The 21602-nt window shown below is 37.4% G+C and overlaps 1 protein-coding gene across 1 annotated transcript in view; it reads right to left on the bottom strand.

Annotated features, from left to right (window-relative positions):
- The window catches only part of TBCA (tubulin folding cofactor A), an 80304-nt gene extending 59955 nt beyond the window's left edge, over positions 1–20349 (bottom strand). The window contains exon 1 of the mRNA XM_044266630.1: positions 20173–20349. Within this exon, the coding sequence (XP_044122565.1) occupies positions 20173–20225 (53 nt within the window). The 5' untranslated portion in view covers positions 20226–20349. The remainder of the gene's footprint in view (positions 1–20172) is intronic.
- Positions 20350–21602: the final 1253 nt, after the last annotated feature.

The following is a 21602-nucleotide window of genomic DNA, read 5'->3' as shown; positions in this document are numbered from 1 at the left end:
GGAAAACAACCAATTATATAAAAATTATTATATATAACATACATATTATAAATTATATATAAAATTATGAACATTTTATATATTATATATTTATATATAATATACAATATATATTATTTATATTTAATTATATAGATATAATATGTAATAATTTCACTGACATAATACTATTGGAAATTTTCTGAAAAAAATCTGGCCTTAATATGTAAATTATAAAAAATTTTTTTAAAAACACCAAACCTAAGAATGAACATTTCCCATATTTATTAGTGTCAATGAAAAATATATATTATTATTTATTCCTCCCATAAAACTTCTACAAAAAAGTTATAGTAATCAAAATATAATATAAAGTTATTTCTTTATATTAAGAAATCAAAGACTATATGAAATCTAAACTTTGAGAGCAATTGCCTTTTCTCAAAAGTATTCTGGAAAATGCACTGAGTTGTAAGAATCAAATATACCAAGTGGCTTTAACAGTTCACTAATGTATCAAAAGCTTAGAAAACGAATATAAAGTGTTAGTCTTTCTTTAAAAGGCTAATGTCTATTAACAGCTTAAAACATGGCACAGTAGGGGGTTAATATACTGTTGTCTGAATCACTTTCATCAGTTTAAGTACCTATTAGTCCTTATTAGCAATGTGCTAGCAAGGTGGTATTGGTCTTTTAAAGTTTCTTTCTGCTTCTTCTTAGTCTGTTAGGCTAGAAAGAGTCTTTGGCAAGAGTGTCTGAAACATAAAGCTTAGATTTCTATTTTTCTTTAGATTTTAAATTTTCCAATTTTTACACGTATATTTGAAAAATGTTTTCTCCTTTTAGGACTTTCTTCTAGATTTAAACTGTTCAGCACATCTGTATACCTAATCTTTATCCATCTTAAGATTTTCAACAATATGAACATATTCTCCAAAATTTCTCCAGTGGGGAGAAATCAAGATGAATATTCTCAGAAACCAAAGCAATTCATGTGCTTTCTTGAGTAAGATCACTTGTGTAGAACTGAATATAAAATGAATGTTCACAAAGTAAAGCTGGCCTGTTTATTAAACAAAACTTAGTTCTAGTATAAACAATAAAGTCTTTGGATATCACAAATTTATTGTTTAAAAACTGAAATTCAAATGTTAAAACTGAAAAGTATCTTATGGTTAAAGTTTATTGAACCTACTTTCAAGGACCAAACTTTGAATAAAATCTAACTCAAAACTATTTTTTAACAGTGCAGAATAGAAAAGTCATTCTACTTAGAGTGTAATGTAGCAATTCCAGAAAGTTTTCCAGCTCTGGCTCTTCTGATAATTAGTTAGGTAATCCTGAACAAATCATCTATTTCTCTTGTCTGTTTTTGTGAGGGGGCCAAAATGGGGCAGAAAAGGGAGGACAACAGGGATAAAGACAGGAGAGAATCTTTAAGGAGTACTTTATCAGCTGTACAACTTAGTGTTTCAAAAGGAAAGATATTCTTTTAGGGCTATATTTAGAAATGAAATGAATTTAAATTGCTTAGCATACCTACATGCCACATCTATTTTTGTCATTTTCAACAATGTAGAAAGTACTTTCCAAAATAAAAAAACAAAACAACTAAACATATCTGGGCATTCCAACTCATACAGTTTTATTCCTCCTTCCATGTTAACAAGATAATGTATTAAGTTATTAGTGCAATTATAAATAGATAAAACTCTTTAGAGACTAACTTGCCAATATCTCTCAAAATTTAAAATACAAAGGGAGCCAGGGAAGCACAGAAGATATGCCCCCCCAAAAAACGCCACTTTGGCATGTGGATGATTTTGAACTGAACTCAAGTGAGAAAAAGCAGTTCTAAGGAGCCTTCCCCATTTACCTAAAAGCAAGACATAATTTGTGTCTCCCCACCCCTTCAACCTGAGGAGAGTTAACCACCAGAGACAACTCCAGAGAAGGGACAAGAGGAATCTACATAACAAACTTAACTGATCAGCCATTAACTTCCATTAGTTAGTTCTCCATAAATATTCACCTTCTTACATTTTGCTGGAAACTCAAAGTTCTTTTCCTTTGTCTTACCACAACTTTACAAATTAATTGTTCTTTTGTTAAGGTGCTAAGGTCAAGTTCTAACCACCACCCCCCTAAATTACTCATTACTAAATATTCTTCCCCTGTATTTGCATATTAATAAACTTCTATTTGTTTTCTCTTATTCTGTCTTGCATCAGTTTAAAGGGCCCCAGCCAGAATATTTAGGAAGGCAGAGAAAAGAAAGTTTCTGCTTCCCTACTTCAGCAATTCCTCTTGCAGGAATTTATCTGACAGATACACCTGCAATTTATAAAACCACACACACACACACACACACACACAAGAAATTCACTGCAGTACCTTTCAAACCAGTAAAACAGCGGAAACAATATAAAGGCCCATCATTTTATATTTGGGGGATTTAAAAAAGATGGTATGTCCATACGGAAGAATACACCCATTAAAAGGAATCAAGGCTGCTCTATATGTTCTAATAGGAAAGTGAAAAAAAAAAAAAGGAAAAAAAAAAGAAATGTGCACAACAATGTCTACAAAGTATACTATTATTTGTTTTTATTTTTAAGGTTTTTAAAATATTTTTATTTACTTGAGACAGAGAAGGAGGGCATGAGCAGAGAGAGGGAGAAGCAGACTCCCTGCTTAGCACAGAGCCCGATGTGGGGCTCAATCCCAGGACCCTGGGATCATGACCTGAACCAAAAGCAAATACTGAACCGACTAAGTGATCCAGATGCCCCTTGTTTTTGTTTTTAAAGACATAAATGTAAATACTTGTGCATGCACAAAATATCTCTAAAAGGATATACATACACACAAAAAAGAGTAATGAAGTTGGCTCCAAGAGGGCAAATCTGGGTGGCTAGTGCACAGGGGGCAACAGACTCATGTTTCACTGCGTTATCTTTTTATACCTCTGGAGTTTTGCACCATGTCTGTTCTGAAAATTGTTCAAAAAACTGTTCTAAACTGTTTTTAAATATATTAAAGGGAGATGAAGAATAAGACACTTTTCTGTTCTCAAGAAACTTAAAATGTCACAGAGAGTTAAGTAATTTGTTCATTTTATAGTATTTATCAAAATTGTCCCAATTTTTGTGCTAGGCCTTTCGAGAATGTATCCCTGTGTACGGAGCTTGTATCCAGGTGGAGAATAATGTACAATATTATGGTAGCTAGAGAAATAAAGTCTAGTCCAAGTAAAGCAATAATTAGACAACAGACTTTTGACAATCTGTATTTTCACATCATATCTCGAAATCAGTAGAAACAGTCTGAGTTCCCCTAAAATAGATTAGCAGTAGCAAAAGGAAGAGTGACAGAAGAGAAGTTATTAGAAGCCAGAGTAGTAAGAGACACATAAATGGCTGACTATATATATAAAAGCAAGAGACAGAAAACAAATTAAAGTAAACATGAAACTAAGTTATCAAACAGTGTAATTCAAACATTTTCCAATTAGGGACACAGTTATACTGCGAAGATGTTTACTACAATCAGATTTCTGGAGATTTCAGCAGACATGCTTTTCACAGGAAAAAATGCTATACTTGGTATTGAGTTTTAGAAGTTGTCCCACAAAAGCCCAGTTAACTGTACTTCAGTATTCAGTGTGCATAAAATACTTTTGACAGAATACTATGTATACCATGCATAACTATGCTTCTAACAAGAAAAAAAAAAATCAGAATTTCAACTTGGATGCCAAGAATGCCTCCTAACTCATTATTACATTACATTATTATTACTAATTATCTTTACTAATTTTATTTATATTAATAATATACACAAATATTATTTATATTAAATGTTATTAATTATAATTAATAATTATTACATCATTACATTATTACATTATTAAAATCCTTGCCACAGAAGCGGTGACTCTCTTATCACCTAGGAGGTAGGATAAGCAACTGGAACAGAAGTTAAGGGCAGAGCCTGTGAGAACAAAGGGTTGCTGGGATTATAGAGGGCACAGCTTGCATGGAGCACTGGGTGTGGTGAAAAAATAATGAATACTGTTTCTGAAAATAAATAAATTGGGGGAAAAAAAAAAGGGTTGCTGGGATTTCAAGGCAAGATATCTTGCCAATCTGACATTTCCTCTTCTTCCTCTTCTCTCTTCCATTCCCAGCTAAATAGCAGTGAACTGGACAAAAACAGCTGGGAGGTAAAGGGGAGGGTTGAAGGAAGAGAATATTCTTCCCTACTTCTTATACAAAGGGAAAGACCTCAATAGGACACTGAAATAGAGGGAAACAGGGAACAAAGTTGAGCCTAAAGCAACAACAGAATTTACAAAAAGCAAGATAAAAAACCCCCGCAAAAACAAAAACAGAGAAAAATAAGTAAATAAATGGTGGGGGGGGGGCAGACAAAGAAGAGAAAGCAGTCTCTAGCCAGTTTAGTAAAGGAAATTTCTCCTTATAAACAGCTATACATAAATTAGAAATCAGAGTAAGGATCTCAATTATTACTCAGTTGCAAGTAACATGATTTCAATTTAAGGAACTGAAACAATACAGGAATTTGATGGTTTGTGTAACTAAAATCCAAGGGAGATACACTTCAAGGTTGTCTGATTCAGCAGTTAACAGCACCAAGAAATTTTCCTTTGTACATCATTCTGCCATCTATAATACAAATTTCATCCCAAAGCCAGACTCCCTAAGTGCTAAAGGAAGGCTGCCAGTCACAGAGTACTTTGAGCCAGAATTCTAAGCAAGAGTTCTGAAATGTACCTTGTTTAAATGAGCCTAAATCACCTATCCACCTAGAATCAATTTCTGTCACCAGGAAATGGAATCTGATAGGCTAAAACATATACAGATGGAGCCATTTCCTCAAACAACATGGGCTGTATGTACATAGGTAAGGATGATGGATACTGCCATGAAAATACAGGCAGATATCAAGACCAGAAAAAAAAAAAAAAGTAGCCACAGTGTTCACAACAAAATGTATGAAATGCAGATTCAGAGTCATCACAAAGTATTATCTATAATACTGCCCATTTAAAAGACAGAAAATCATTAATTATTCTTTTTATGAACAAAAGCCAAAGTTGGCTCCTGAGACTTTTATTTAATCTAATACTAGAAATGCCATGACAGTTTAAAAGAGTAATATAAATTTTTTAAAAAGTATCTATTTTGAGACCTAAATAGAATATGTAAAGGAAAATATAAATGAATATAAATGAGTGGAAATAAACACCTTGCTTTTGGTTGGGGGGACAAGTGGTAAAGATTAAGGGTATGTACGTCTGCTAGATTTTTAAACCTATGATAATAACAATTATAAAACTTATGGAATAGGTTAACAATTAAACATTATCAAGAATAAATTAAAATCCTTCTCTAGAAGTGCGTGCCAAACTTAAGAACTTAAGGTATCATACATCAGAATGAACAGATATCACTATCTCAAAAAGGTATCTGTACTCCCATATTCACTGCAACATTATTTACAATAACCAAGACATGGAAACAGCCGAAATGTCCAGTGACAGGTGAAGAAATAAAGAAAATGTGCTGTATACAAGTTGCCCTTGAAATACAAAGGTTTGAACTGCATGGGTTCACTCATATGTTCACATAAAACATACTCATATATTTTTTTGAATATAGTATAGTACTGTAAATGTACTTTCTCTTATGATTTTTTTTTAAGATTTTATTTGTTTATTTGACAGAGAGAGAGAGACAAAAGGCAGAGCAGCAGAGGGAGAGGGAGAAGCCACTGAGCAGGGAGCCTGATGCGGGTGGGGCTCAATCCCAGGACACTGGGATTATGACCTGAGCAGAAGGCAGAGGCTTAACTCACTGAGCCACCCAGGTGCCCCTTCCTTATGACTTTTTTTTTTTTTTTAAGATTTTATTTATTTATTTGACAGACAGATTGCAAGTAGGCAGAGAGGCAGGCAGAGAGAGAGGGGGGAAGCAAGCTCCCCACTGAGCAGAGAGCCCGATGCGGGGCTTGACCCCAGAATCCTGGGATCATGACCCAAGCTGAGGGCAGAGGCTTTAACCCACTAAGCCACCCAGGCACCCCTCCTTATGACTTCTTAAGTAACATTTTCTTTTCTCTAGCCTATGTTATTATAAGAATACAGTACATAATACATATACAATATATGTGTTAACTGTTTATGTTATCAGTAAGGTTTCTGGTCAATAGTAGGCTATTAGTGAAGTTTTGGAGGAATAAAAAATGTAAGTGGATTTTCAACTGCACAGTGTCCCAACCCCCACACTATTCAAGAGTCAATTATATATACACATATAAAATGAAGTATTATTCAACCACAACAAAAAGGAAATCCTTAATGTGTAAGCTGATGATTCACACACCTGTACCCCTGGGGCAAATAATATATCATATGTTAATTAAAAAGGAAGGAAATCCTGCCACTTGCAATACATGAATGGACACTGATGGCATCATGCTCCATGAAATAAGCCAGAGAAAGGGAAAATGTTGTATGATTTCACTTTTATGTGGAATCTAAAAAAACCAAATTCACAGAAACAGAGAACAAACTGGTGGTTGCCAGAAATAAGGGTGGGGAGTAACAGGTAAAGGTAGCAAAAGGTAAAAACTCCCATTTATAAATAAGTTCTGGGGATGTAATGTACAGGATGTGACATACAGTTACCATCAAAGTACTGTATTATATATCGACAGTTGCTAAAAGAGTAATCTTAAAAATTATGTGAGGTGACTGATGTTAACTAAACTTACTGTGGTAGTCATTTTGCTATACACACACATATATATATCAAATAATTATGTTGTGCACCTTGGACTAAAACAATGTTATATGTAAGATATATCTCAATAAAAGTGGGAAAAAACCAAAAGAATTAACACAGTAACATGTCATTTAGAAGGTAATATTGTTGGCCATCTTTAGCCTTGGCTCCTGCTCAACCCAGTATCAAGTGGGTTTTCAGGATTCACCTGCAAGCTTCCCCTCACTCTGCAGGCATTCAACAGTGAATGCAGTGTCCTGGAAATGGACAACTTTCCAAAGGATCTTTCAAAAGAACCTCTCCTTTCTACCAGGTTAAAAAACCCTGGGTTGCCAGAGGCATATACATTATTCTACACAAGGAAGAAAGGGGTCATGTGGTTGGGGGCTGAAGCTTTGTACCTCCTTTATTCTATCTGTGGAGATGCTTGTTGAAAAAATAATCAAAAGTTTAATTTTTCTATAAATTGAAAAATAAAAACAGTATTAGAATAAAACTAAGGCCTACCAAGCTTTGGAGAGGATGTGGATCAACAAAAGGAACTCTCATATAATGCAGCTGAGAAGGTAAAATGGTATAACTGCTTTGGAAAACAGTTTGGCATGATTTTACAAAGAAAAACATTCATATACCTGTCACCTAACAATTCCATTTCTGGAAAGATATCCTAGAAAAGCTCTTATATATCATTACCAAAGACATGAACTAGAATGCCCCTAGAAACACAGTAATGGGAACAATCCAAATGCCCAATAATAGAAGAATGAATAAATAAACTGTGATAGAATCAGACAATGAAATAATATACAACAGTCAAAACAAATGTATTACATATAAATGTAAAAATATGGACAATCTTCTCAACATAACATAAAATTAAAAAATAACTAAACAACAGAACTCCTTACCAATATACAAATGATAAAATTATATAAAATAAAAAAACAAGATGAACTCACCAGCCACTGGTGACTAATTACACATCTAGCCCCTTTCCTCCTCCCAGAGGTCAGGGGATGGGACTAGAAGTTCTAACCCTGTAATAAGAGGTGGTTCCCTGGCAACAACCCCAACCTTCATTTAGTTACCTAGGGGCTTTCCAAAAATCATCTTAATACAAAGAAAGATCTTTATTGCTCTCTTCATTTAGGAAATTCCAAGAGTTTTAGGAGCTCTGTGTCTGGAATGGAAAGGGAGACCAAACATATATTTATTTTTATAAATCACACTATCACAAGACCCCAAGGAGTTTTTATTTATATGTATCATATCTATAATACTTATTATATTAGAAATAAAAAGTAGCAATTTTTTTAAGTTTTAAAAATTTAAAAAATGTATTTACTTCACTTAACAAATGTTTTGCATTTTTGCAAATTTTTAAAATTTCTGTACTAATAGAAGCATCTAGATTTTCACATCTTCTGCATTCAATCTGTCCCACTATCACATACCATATAGCCTTTGGAAAACCGTACTGTAAAACTGTGAGCAAATAAAAGTGAAAAAGGCAAATAATGTCTCAGTATTACTATGAAAATAACTTTCACCTTGTAGACACACTGAAAGTGTGTCAGGGACTCCATGGGACTCCTAGACCATACTTTGGAAACCACTAGTCTAGTGAATTCAACAGATAATGTATTTTTAGTACTATCTTACTAAAAGCTACAAAGTTCTTTAAGAACACAGACAGGGAAACACAAACTTCAGAAACATCCAGGGAAACTTCTACTAAGGTGATTATCATCTGATGTGAGCCTCAAGCCCAAATCCTTACAAATTAGACACCGTAAGAACTGTACCCTCTCCCTCCTACTTTTTGGTGTGTCTCCTACCTGTCTCCTCTTCTGTCTTACTTGGTTGCTATTCCTCAAACGAGTCACACTTGCTCCCTTTTTCAAGCCTATGTATTTACTGTTTCTTCAGTGTGAAAGACTCTTCCCCCGTATTTATCCCAAGGCCGTTCTTGCCACACCTGGCCATCCTGAAGGTTAAAGGAAAGCTGTATCTCCAGACACCTATAATCCACTCAGGGCCCACAATCCTTGGGAAAGTCTGCCTTACACTGTTATATATGTGCACTAAGAGCTATAATTAACATAGCACATGATAGCATTATTCATAAAAGTGAAAAATGAGTGGAAAAGAAACCTAAATATCCATCAAGCCTAAAATGAAAAAGAAAAACCACTAGTGCAAAAGAATGAATTAGAGCTAATATTCCAACATTAAGTCTCAAAAACAGTAACATTATGCACAAAAAACCTAAATGTTCATCAACTTGATAATGAAAAAACCACTAGCACACTGACATAAGACAATGAATTAGAGCTACATGTTTCAACATGAGTCTCACTGTTTAACATTAATGTGCATGGAAAGTAATAAAAGATTCCTAGAGTTAAATAGGAATATTTAGTAGGTATGAATATTTATAAATTTATGAATAGTTATACTATTCACAATGTAAAATTTCTTCATTTATATTTTGATAGGTAACACATGATTTAAAATTACAAGAATTTTCTCCCATTCTTGTCCTCCCTCCAGCTATACAGCTTTCCTCCCAAGAGACAACCCATATGATTAGTTTCCGGGGTATCCTTCCAGATATATTTTGGTATATAATGTTCACAGAACATACTATAATATGGCTTATGTATCTCCAATATAAATTTAGTTTAAAATATGCATGGAAATGATACAGTCAAATTCAGAATAAAAATCAGGTAGAGAGGGAGAGGAACTGACTTAGAAAGGGGCATTCGAATGTACCTATAGTGTTTTGTTTCAGGTTTATTGTGTTTTCTCCAGATTTTTTTTTTTATACATAAAATAATTATTGTTCAGGGTGCCTGGGTGGCTCAGTTGGTCCTGGGTCCCAGGGTCCTGGGATGGAGTCCAGCATTAGGCCCCCTGCTCAGTGGGGAGCCTACTTCTCCCTTTCCCTCTGATGCTCCTCCTGCTTATACTCTCTGTCGAATAAATGAATGAAATCTTTAAAAAAAGGAAAAAGAAAAAAATGAGGTTTTTTTAAAAAAATAATTATTTTTCTGCATAAGAGAAACAGATGAAGAGGATCAGATTTGAGAAGGTAATTAGTTTGGTGTTAGATGGAGTGAAATCAGATGGAATGAAAACAGATTAAGTGAAAATTAAAATAAGAGCATTCATTCAATACTTTAAAATGAGTCTAAAGTTCAGGATAAAGCTAGAGACCAGGGATTTATATAAAGGGATACTTGGAAATTCTAAGAATAAATATTCAGATACATGTACACCGCATAACTTAACAACACAGATTCCTTAAGGACGGAACCCAAAACTTTGATAGATTCTCTAGAATACTACCTACTGCTTATAATAAGATTTCAATTTACCTATAACCCTATTTTTCTTTGATTTAAAAAAAACCCCTGGAATGGGTGAGCCTATTTTTGTAAGTAACTTAATGGACAGTAACACATATAGACACACACCTACCACTATTAAAATCAAAGAGAGAGGGGCACCTAGGTGGCTCAGTGGGTTAAGGCTCTGCCTTCAGCTCAGGTCATGATCTCGGGGTTCTGGTCCCCCACCCCTCTGTCTGCCTCTCTGCCTACTTGTGTTCTCTCTCTGTCAAATAAATAAATAAAAACTTAAAAAAAAAAAAAGATCAAAGAGAGACAGTGTTCTGGTTAGTTCTAAGTACACTACAAAACCTTTCTTGATTGAACTTTAATAATTAAAAATTCTTCTGTAATAGTCTCCAACATAGCTTAAAAATGCTGTAAACAAATCCTTGATACAAATCATTTTCTAGGGTGCCTGGGTGGTTCAGTTGGCTAAGCTGAGCCTTTAGCTCTGGTCATGATTCCAGAGTCCCGAGATCAAGTCCCGCAACAGGATACCTGCTCAGCAGGGAGTCTGCTTCTCGCTCTGACCCTCTCCCCCTCATACTCTCTCTCTCTCTCAAATAAATAAATAAAATCTAAATAAATAAATAATTTTCTGATCTTGTTTCTCTAATAAAAGTACTATCCTGACAAGTCTTTGAAGGAGGCAATTTGTTGTTGCTCTTAAAGTTTAACTAGAGTATTCATCAACTTTCTCCATCTCTTATGGTTATAAAGCAAACCTTTTCCAGATTCTTGAGCTGTTCCCCCACATATAACTGACCTCTTCTCTAGTTTCCTCCATTCCTTGACTCATCTGATAAGTATGTATTAAATGCCTACTTTGTGAAAAACAATGTGTTAGACACCATCCCTCTGGTCCCCAAAAAGGTGACAAAGACAAAACAACCCCGTATGGTCTTAAGAAAATCTTTGTATATCGTGACATAATGCAGAATCCTTACAATTTAACATTCTAGGTCTGGAGATCAAAATTATAATGCTGTACCAGTTATCTAGGTGGAAATACATTTCAGCAGACTTACAGGTTTTCCAAAAACAGAGGACAGATATTTTTCAGGCAATGGATGCTGTATTAAAAGCAGGATATTTTGTACTGTTCAGAACCTGAGGGATGCAGTTGAAAAGTAGATGCCTTAAAAAAAAAAAAAAAAAAAAAGTAGATGCCTACTTGTTCTGATAACCTTTATAGACAAACTCTGAGTTAAAGCATATGTATATACATAAGACTCCCTAAGATACTTCTTTAGCACAAGTTAAAGGATCTCAGTGACAACAACAAACAGGGAAGTTGGTAAAAAACCAGAGAGGGGCGCCTGGGTGGCTTAGTGGGTTAAGCCTCTGTCTTCGGCTCAGGTCATAATCTCAGGGTCCTGGGATCGAGCCCCGCGCAGGGCTCTCTGCTCAGCAGGGAGCCTGCTTCCCCCCTCTCTCTCTGCCTGCCTCTCTGCCTACCTGTGATCTCTCTCACTCTCTCTGTCAAATAAATAAATAAAATATTAAAAAAACCAAACAAACAACAACAAAAAAAACCCAGAGATAAAATCTTGGGGTGCCTGGGTGATGCAGTCTAAGCTTAGGCCTCAGGCTTTTGATTCAGCCCAGGTTTGTGATCTCAGAGTCCTGAGATTAAGCCCTGCATCAGGCTCTGTGCTCAATGTGGAGTCAGCTTGGATTCTTATATCCTCTCCCTTAGCCCCTCCCCACTATGCAAGCTCACTCTCTATCAAATAAAACAAACAAACAAACAAAAAACCAACCGACAAAAATAAAAACCAAAGATAAAGGAGGGTTTGGAAATAACTATAAACTAGCATTAGAATTTTAAGAATGGTGCTCTTTGGTCTCAGCCACAAAAAAAGAGCTGAGGAAGGAGATTTCATCATTTGGAAAGTATAGCAGTAAGATACCCATGTTGTGCCCCAGCCATGGCTCTAGGCTTACCACCTTTGGAAGTCAAGCTGTGGCAAATGTGGCTATCTTAGCCAAGTGGAAGATTAAGTAATACTGGAGCACCAAGGTTAAGTGATGAAATCCCACTGGGACTGGTTGAATACTGTACCTAAAAATTACAGACCAAAGATTCAGGCACAGATCTGTGAAGGAACAACACCTAAACCCAAGATGGCAGCTGCTGCAGCATCCAGTTTATCTTAAAGATTTCAACAATTATAGGGCGCCTGGGTGGCTCAGTGGGTTAAAGCCTCTGCCTTTGGCTCAGATCATGATCCCAGGGTCCTGGGATCGAGTCCCGAATCAGGCTCTCTGCTCAGCAGGGAGCCTGCTTCCTCCTCTCTCTCTCTGCCTGCCTCTCTGCCTACTTGTGATCTCTGTCTGTTAAATAAATAAAATCTTAAAAAAAAAAAAAAAGATTTCAACAATTAGTTACAAAATAAATGTTCTGGTTAGAAGAAGAGGAGGAGGAAGAGGAAGAAGAAGAGGAAGAGGAGGAGAGGTAATAATGTCTTTTGATAGTTGTGGTGAATCATTTATACATTTTAGAGTAACAGCCTCTCGTGCTCGCTTCGGCAGCACATATACTAGAATAACAGCCTCTCAAAAACTCCCTTGACCACTCTTCCCTACAATAAGCTTTACAGAAGTGCACTAAGAGTGAAACTGGCTTTGTTACATTGTGTTAGTAATATTGATACAGTATTTTTTAAACTGTTAAAAAGACAAGGTCTCTGATATAAACAGATTTTTAGGGGAAATAGGGCATCACTGCCTCAGCAGTTTACAGAAAGATGGCCATTACGAAGTCCTACAGCTGACTCAAAAACACAAGCTTCATATTCCTCCCTTCTCTCTCTGCAGCCAATCAGTGAACATAACAAACAACTAAAAAGCTCATTTTTGTCACAAGTTAAAAGAAAGCAAGTTTCAGTCTCTCTGGGGATCAGATCACTCATCTTTATGTCCTATATCCACATTGTTTATGTATCTACAGAATGGTGGTAATGATAATAATGACGGCAGTTAACATAATTAAACATTTACTACCAATCAGGGTTTTGGGCCAAATACTTTTACATGATTACCTTATTTAATTCTCCTAACGACAATATGAGAAAGGTATTGTCACTAACCCATTTTTCAGCTAAGAAAACTGTGGCTTTTAAAGGTTAAATAACTTGCCTAGGGTTCCATATGTAGTATATATTAAGTGGAGCCTGGGATTCTATTTAACTCAAACTGTAATAATAAATAGCTATAGTGACTATTATACTGTCATACTGTAATTGATTCAAGGGCTCCCTACTGCTTATTGTATCAAAAAATCCTTACAGAATATGGTTCCATTCATTCATTTGTTCAATGGAAAGACTTCTGTTGAGTACTTATGAAGTGCCAACACTTAACACTTAACACTAAGTGACTGAAGATGTCGGTTCTGAGTGAAGCTGCTAAATAAATGACTTCTGGATCAGTCATATGACTGATGTTATTTAAAAATAATCTCTAGGGGTGCCTGGGTGGCTCACTGGGTTAAGCATCCAACTCTTGGTTTTAGCTCAGGTCATGATCTCAGTGTGGTGAGCTGCACACTCAGCATGGAGTCTGCTTGAGACTCTCTCTTCCCTCTGCTCGCTCGCTCTCTATAATTTTTTTAAAAGTTTCTCCTAAAAAAACAACAAAATAAAAATCAGCTCCACCCTTTTATGAAGATGGTGCTGAAAGCTAAGAAGGAAGCCCCTGTTCTTCCCAAAGCTGAAACCAAAGCAAAGGCTTTGAAGGCCAAGAAAGCGGTGGTGAAAGGCATCCACAGTCACCAAAAAAAGATCCATCAGTATGTACCTATGTTCCAACAACCCACGGAAGACTCTGGGTCTCCGAAGGCAGCCCAAATATCCTCGAAAGAGTACCCCCAGGAGAAACAAGCTTGATCACTATGCCATCATCAAGCTCCCCTGACTACTGAGTCAGCCATGAAGAAAACAGAAGACAACACCACATTTGTGTTCATTGTGAATGTCAAGGCCAACAAGCACCAGATCAAACAGGCTATGAAGAAGCTCTATGACACTGATGTGGCCAAGGTCAACACCCTGATCAGGCCTGATGGAGAGAAGAAGGCATATGTTTGAATGGCTCCCGACTATGATGCTTTGGATGCTGCCAACAAAATTGGGATCATCTAAACTGAGTCCAGCTGGCTAAATCTAAATAAAATTTTTTTCACCATAAATTAAAAAAAACTCAGCTCTATTTGGGCAAATAAAACAGCATCATTATAGGAAATGGAACCCTGGAATAAACAGATCACACATCCAAGCATTTATATTCTAAGGATTGTGGACTAGTTATTATTAACAAAATTTTCCAACTTTGCTCTACTACAGATTTTCAAAATTTTCTACCAAACAAAAAAGGCAATGAAAACACACACGCTCACGTGCACAGACACACACACACACACAGGTCAAAAGATCATTTACTTCCACATTCAACTCACAGAATAATATAGCTTGTGCTGGGAAAACCATGGTCATGAGTGGCCTTAAATAACTCCCATTCCAGCTTGAAGAGACATCTGGTTGCCAGCTGTGTAGCTTCTAAAAGTCACTGCTTGCCAAGTAGTTGGCAGAAGGTGGTGAAGAGCTGACCACCTGCAATCCATTTTGACACTGCCTTTGACCATCGCTTTGGAGAACTGAATACATTACAAAAATTCCAAAAGGAGTTGGCTAAATTTCAAGGCAGGAAGTTGGCCATGTTGGCTGAACTTACTTTAACTCAAATCAAAGGGGTATGATGTGGGAGAAGAAGATAAAAAAACTACTAAAGCTTACAGGAAATTTTCAGGGCATATCCTAAACCTCTGTCCACCATACTTCTATCCATCTTTATAAGAAGTATATAAACAACTAAAGCTACAGGGGAAAAACTGTAACTATGTCTTTGCAAATATATGTATCATTCCTATTTTTCACTTTTATGTCAGAACAATAAATGTATTCAGTATATACATACAATGTATATCAATAGAGTATATTATATGCATTATATATGAATATATATTTAATAACATGGAAATTTTCCTTTTATGTTGTTGTTATGTCTGCTGTACACAGTATATATATCATAAACAACTGTATATCAGAGGTAAAGGTATAAACATTTGGGAAGATGCCACAGTTTGGGAAAGGTACTTGCTTTAAAAAAAAAAAAATCAATACAATTTCCCCACTGATTCATGATGTAAAATTCTATAATCAAGGCTTGTAGATTTGTAATTATGGTATGTCAGCTACATTTAAACAAGAGTGTTAAAAGATTGTTAAAGTTAAACTAACACAATTGCAGTGTGAATTGTCCTAGTCTCATTCTAATCTACTGGTGTCACTTTCATTTAATCAGAGGAAAACTATGGGCCAATGTCAGTGCTATTTCCAATGCCCCAACATTCTTTGTTCACGCTGGATTTTAAACCACTACCAATCTAAAATGGTTATGAAAAGATATATTTAAGAAAGTATTTTTAATCACTTAATTCACTCACCAGTGGGCTAATTTAGCAAGCTTTACTGAAAATAACTTGGCTTTAAGGTTATTAAATAAACTTCATGTTAAATGCATGACAACAGTTTGTTTTTGTAAAAGTATTTCTTGTATTTACCATAAATCTAGTAAAAAATACTTCTTTTATAAACACAAATCTTACTTGGGAATTTATGGTAGACACAGATCATTGAGCTGAAATACCATATCAACATTTAAAACATTGAGCCTCTATTTTCTTCTACTTTAATGAAAGTTATTTTCTAAATCACTAACAATTTAAACTGATACAGAAAACTACTCTGGCAAGGATTCATATTTACAGGACACAGTTAAGTTTTTTTTGTTTTTATTTAAAATTTTTTTTTTTTATTTATTTGCCAGAAAGACAGTGAGAAAGAGCATGAGAGGGGAGAAGGTCAGAAGTAGAAGCAGACTCCCCACGGAACTAGGAGCCCGATGCAGGACTCGATCCCAGGACTCCAGGATCATGACCTGAGCCGAAGGCAGTTGTTTAACCAACTGAGCCACCCAGGCGCCCTCACAGTTAAGTTTTAATTTAAGTAAGGTACTACATTCAATTCACAGTTGTATTATCAGCAAAGAGCCTTCAAATAAATCATGGCACACAGAACAGTGCTATGTTAGCTAGTTACAGAAGTACTAATACAAATCACCCTGCTTTGACTGACTTTCCCAGTGTTAGCACGAAAAAAATTCTACGTCTTAGAAACCCCTCAACTCCAGGTAAATTAGAACAACTGATGCCACCAAATATATATATATTTTTTTTCTTTTTTTTTTAAGGGAGTGGGAGGAATTTCAGTTATGCACTGGAGAAAATAAAAATTGGAGAGGTATTTGGTAACTCCCTCCTAGGGCTTCTACATTAGCTGTGACCCAATAACAGATACCAGTAGGTCTAGCAATTTGCCTGAAACACAGATCTGTAACTTTAAAAAGCACCTGTCAGACCCAAACCCACCAGTACTCATTAAATAATGACTCACATGTGAACAAAGGCTGCTGCTTGAAGAAACTGCACACATCTCTCACAGCCATAATTAGCTCTGGAAAAACAATCCTGTTACTGGGAAGGGGATATTTAAGGAGTTCTCAAGAGGTTCATTACAAGTTAGCCTCATTGCTGTCCAACTCTTACAAACCATTCCCAGTAACTGGACTCTTCTCTTGTTTCTAGGGTTCTAATCTCTCTCAGAATTTATTTCCAGCAATCAGATGGTTTCCCTTTGTTACCATATGAGATAACTAAGTTTCTTTAGGTCTAGGGTACCATAAGGCTTCTGCCTATTTCTGCAGGGCCTTCCCTAAAGCCCTTAAAACTTGCTTCTAGGGGGCACCTGGGTGGCTCAGTGGGTTAAGCCTCTGCCTTCGGCTCAGGTCATGATCTCAGGGTCCTGGGATTGAGCCCCACATCGAGCTCTCTGCTCAGCGGGGAGCCTGCTTCCCCTCTCTCTCTCTGCCTGCCTCTCTGCCTACTTATCTCTCCCTGTCAAATAAAGAAAATCTTAAAAAAAAAAAAAAAGAAAGAAAGAAAAGAAACTTGCTTCTACTTTGCTAACATGGCTGCCATCACTGGATTGCCTTCACCATTTTGCCAACACACTGAAACGCTCCTATTTCATTCATTGATTTCTCTGTTGCCAAATACATCATCTACTTACTGCCTATTTCCATACTCTAGTAACTTTCCACCTCCCTACTCAGATTTCTTACTAAAACCCACTATGGGGAACTTCCGGATCACCTGAAGTATTCTAGCAGATTGATTAGACACTAAACTCTAAGAATTCACGTGACCTCCCTAGGAGAGCCACCGATACTTAACTCTAGGATTAATAACTAGAATATAATTCTAATGGCTCTCAACTCCTGGAGAGAAAAACTGAAGTAAATGGAGACAGGAATGATGACTTTAAATGTCCTCTTTCAAATAGAACTTAGGACTTCTGAAGGGAAATGAGGCTCTGGGAAATTAACATCTGGCTAGAAAAAAAGGTGCTGAGAATAGATACTGGGTTTTAGACCACTGCTTTAAAAAAAACATTGAATTTGTTCACAAAACATGTCTGAATCATAAAACTACTCAAGAAGTCTCTGAAACTAAATTTGGAGGAGAGAAATGCATAACTTTGAGGGCCTTATTATTATGAAAAATCTTAAACATATACAGGGAAGAACAATGAAGCCCATGATTATTCCACCCTAACAATTATTAATATGTTCCTGCTGTATCTGTGTTACCTACTTTTTTCTTTGCCGAAGTAAAATGTGTAATTTTAAAAACAGGACACTAAGACAAAAGATGGAAAAAGTCATAGTAAAATAACTTTCCAGCAAAAAATAACAGAATAGAGACAGAGAACAGTATTTATGGATTTAGATGGTTGTCTACTAAGGTAAAATATAAATAATGAACAGTTAAAATAGAAGTTTTAGGTTTTCTAAAGAATTTATCTTTTAGTACAACTGGGGAAGCTCTACACTCAACTGTCATTAGAAAAACTACGAAAAAAAATCTGTGTTAGACATTTCCAGTAATTTATAAGCAATTTGAATAAATACGTAAATTTTAAGTAAATAGTAAATTACAAAGGGGTTTCACAAAAACGATAAATTTTTTGTACTGAAGTATGAAGAATCAAAATTAAAGTTTGATAATGCTCTACTACTGAAATAAATTGAAAACTAAACTTTATTTCCATATGCACTTGATAATTTTTGAAAGCCAAAAAATTTAGATTATTATTTAAATGGGTGTGTTTTTTCTAGAATATGTATTATAATCATATAACTACTAGAATTTTATAAACTAGTGTAGACCATTAGGATGAGAAAGGACAAGATCATACAGGTAATTAACGTAAAACTACCATTAGAAGTCATTTCTCATGACTTTTGGCCTACGCTGGTACTTCTGGCAAATAGAGTTACTAAAACGACATAAACAAAATCTAGCAAAAGTGAACAACAGAATTCTAGGATGAGTGATAGTGCAAATTATTTATATTTTCAATTATACATGTCAATTTCCCTCCTACTTCACATATCTTTTAAGAATACTCTTTTATAAAAGAGCATTGCAATTTAAGCAGATGTAGATCAGAAACTTTGGATCTTTTTCCCTGTTCTGTCACTAACTAGCACAAGTTTAGTTTTTCTACTTTAACTTCGTTAAACCTCAGCTTCTCATTTGTAAAACACGTACGCAAACAATATTATTAAGTTAACATTTACCAGCCACTTGCTATTTGCCACATACTGTGTTAAACAGCATAGCAGGCACTGCTTCCAACAGGTGCATGAAGTGGCTACTAATTCCATTGTACAGATGGGGAACTGAGCCACGGCGCAATGTAAGGCATTCAACAATACATAATAAATGGCAGAATCAAAATTTGAACCCAAACAGTCTCACTTGGGAAAAGGCTGTGCATTTAAGTACTATTCACAGAATCTTCCTACTGCCGTAACAATAAAGCTTCTAGGCAAGTACAGTGCAATCCTGTGTTAAGCCTCAGAGGCTGTATCTCAGTAAGTGAATTTATTCTTCCCTTTGCCTGTCCTTCCTCCGGTGGAAATACCAACAAAGGGAGGAAAGGTAGGCAAAGAGGAAGAAGCCAAACGGCTAGGACCAGACATTTATTTCTACTGCAAGATAACCTGCTTCTTCTGGGGGCTGTTTATCTTTTTTTCCGAGAATGCCCCATCCAAAAGTTTGATTTCTCGGGTCTGAACCATGAAAATCTAGTAAGTATTGAAGTGTCTAACAGCACTCAGAATTACGGCCAATTCCAGGACTGGCCTACCCAGGATAGTTATTTAAACAGCATCCCACAAGCTCCGGGGCGAGCTTCGGGGAAGCTGACGGGGGAGAGTTAGGCCACAGAAGTTTGATGAGTGTGCTGGAAGTTCTGAGACTGGGAGTCCCGCCTGCCATGTTAGATCACAGGGCCGCAACAAGGCCTCCTTTCTGACAAGGGCCCGGATTTCGGCGTCCCCTCTAAAGTTTAGAGCGGGCTTGCGCTTCCACCTGAGGGCTGGTAATAAACTGATCCGCCTCCCCCCAGTCAAGTTGGGCAGGAAGACCCGCGGTGCGCGCACACCGGAGGCAGGACCCCTCTCCGCCTCCGGGCCGCCGCCCCTCCACCTCCCCGGCCGCCGTTCCCGGGTCTCCCCAACCGCCGGCGCCCGAGGGGCGGGGCGCGCCGACCCTCACCGCCCAACCGCTAGGTTTGTCCTGGAGAAAGGCAGGGGAGGGGCGTGTGCCGGCCCGCGAGTCCCGGCTCCGACGCTTCCCTTACTGCGTCCCCACCCTAGCCCCGCGGGCAGCCGAGACCCAGGTGAGGCCTGGAGTCCGTAGCCCGCTTCGGGCCTGCGGAGGCTCCGCCCAACCTCTCGGGCCGCCATAAGGCTAAGGAGACGAGGCGCTGGCGTGTACGCCGCTCACGGCTCCTTACCGCTTCACCACGCCGGTTTTGATCTTGATCTGCCTCACGCGAGGATCGGCCATGATCCCTCGAGCGCCGCGGAAAGGAGGGGTGGAGAGCTAGGGTAACCGTGGAGAAAGACGGCGCGTAGGAGGTGGTACTGTCGGCGTAGTTGCTGCGACCTCGCGCGCATGCGCAGACCCCGGCGCGGCCCTGCTGCGGGATACACCGATGGGCGGGGTCGAGGCGGGTGGATCGCGGGCCTGGGGATGGTCGGTCACTCTGCACCTGCTGTCATCCGCTTCCACCCACTTTCCCGCTGGTGGAACCTGTCCTCGTCTCGCTTGGACAGCCTTCCTTTTAGTGTTTGAACAGCCTTTCTTTTAGTGTGGACACAAGTTACACTTTCCCCAGTCTCCACAGCCTGGGCGTTGTGGGAAACTTCAGTATCTTCTCCAGTAGATTAGTTGGCCATGACATTGCTTTGCGAAATTATCTGCTTAATGGACAGAATGACCTAAAAATTGTATTAAGGATATTTTTTGGTGTCATCTGGTGGCAAATGGGACAAAGTAATGTATGTTTAATAAATAAACTACCATCATGCACTCAGCCTGATGCGCAGTAGATACTCCACTTTTGACTCTTGTTTTATACTTTCAAACAACATTTCTGTTGCATAAAGAAGTGCACCTCCACAAAGCCTCTTCCTGATGAAGTCCCCCAAAGGGTGCAGGGCAGAGACTCTTTTGTTTTTTTATTTCTTGGTATCATCCTTCAAAGACATCTACCCTACCCGATTGTCTCTTTCCATTCCCTACACTTGATTTCCTCATTCATGGCTAGGTCTGGAACACTCTCCCGCCCCTGCCAGTGCAAGACCTTTAGTTTAAATCCAGGATCAAAGCCCACCTTCTGGAGAAAGTCTGCCATGACTGATCTCTCCCTATTCAATGCTGCCTGCATGCTTTTGAATCAACCAATATTAAATTTTATTTTTAGTGTATTTCTTTTAAAAATAATTGTTTGAAAGTCCTTCAAGACCCAGATCCATACAGCAGATCTGAAGTTCAATAAATAATGTCAACCAACTGGTGACACACTGAAACACAATTTCAAGTGACACAGCAAATTTATGACCTACTGGTGGGGGGCAGGGGTGGGGTTCCAAAACAAAACCAAAAAATAGCAGACTTAAACCAGCAAAATGCTATGGTTAGAAATCTAGTCAATAATTAATATTAAGTTACTGGGAACCCCTTTAAGGCAAAGAAACAACAGCAGCCAAACCCACAAACCAAAAGATTGTGGCAACTAGGGGTCTAGAACTGTCAAGAATCTCCCTTCAGTTAGGCAATAAAAGCCATGTACTCTTCATAGTCTTTTTGCCTTGATTTCCAGAACTTCAGAGCTAAGTATGCTGATTTGCAGGAGTTTCCCTTAGTCTAGGTTTTCTGATG

The sequence above is a fragment of the Neovison vison genome, chromosome 1, assembly GCF_020171115.1.
Source record: "Neovison vison isolate M4711 chromosome 1, ASM_NN_V1, whole genome shotgun sequence".
Lineage (NCBI taxonomy): Eukaryota > Metazoa > Chordata > Mammalia > Carnivora > Mustelidae > Neogale > Neogale vison.
Note: the sequence above shows the minus strand (reverse complement) of the source record. Positions and strands in the feature narration are given on the sequence as shown.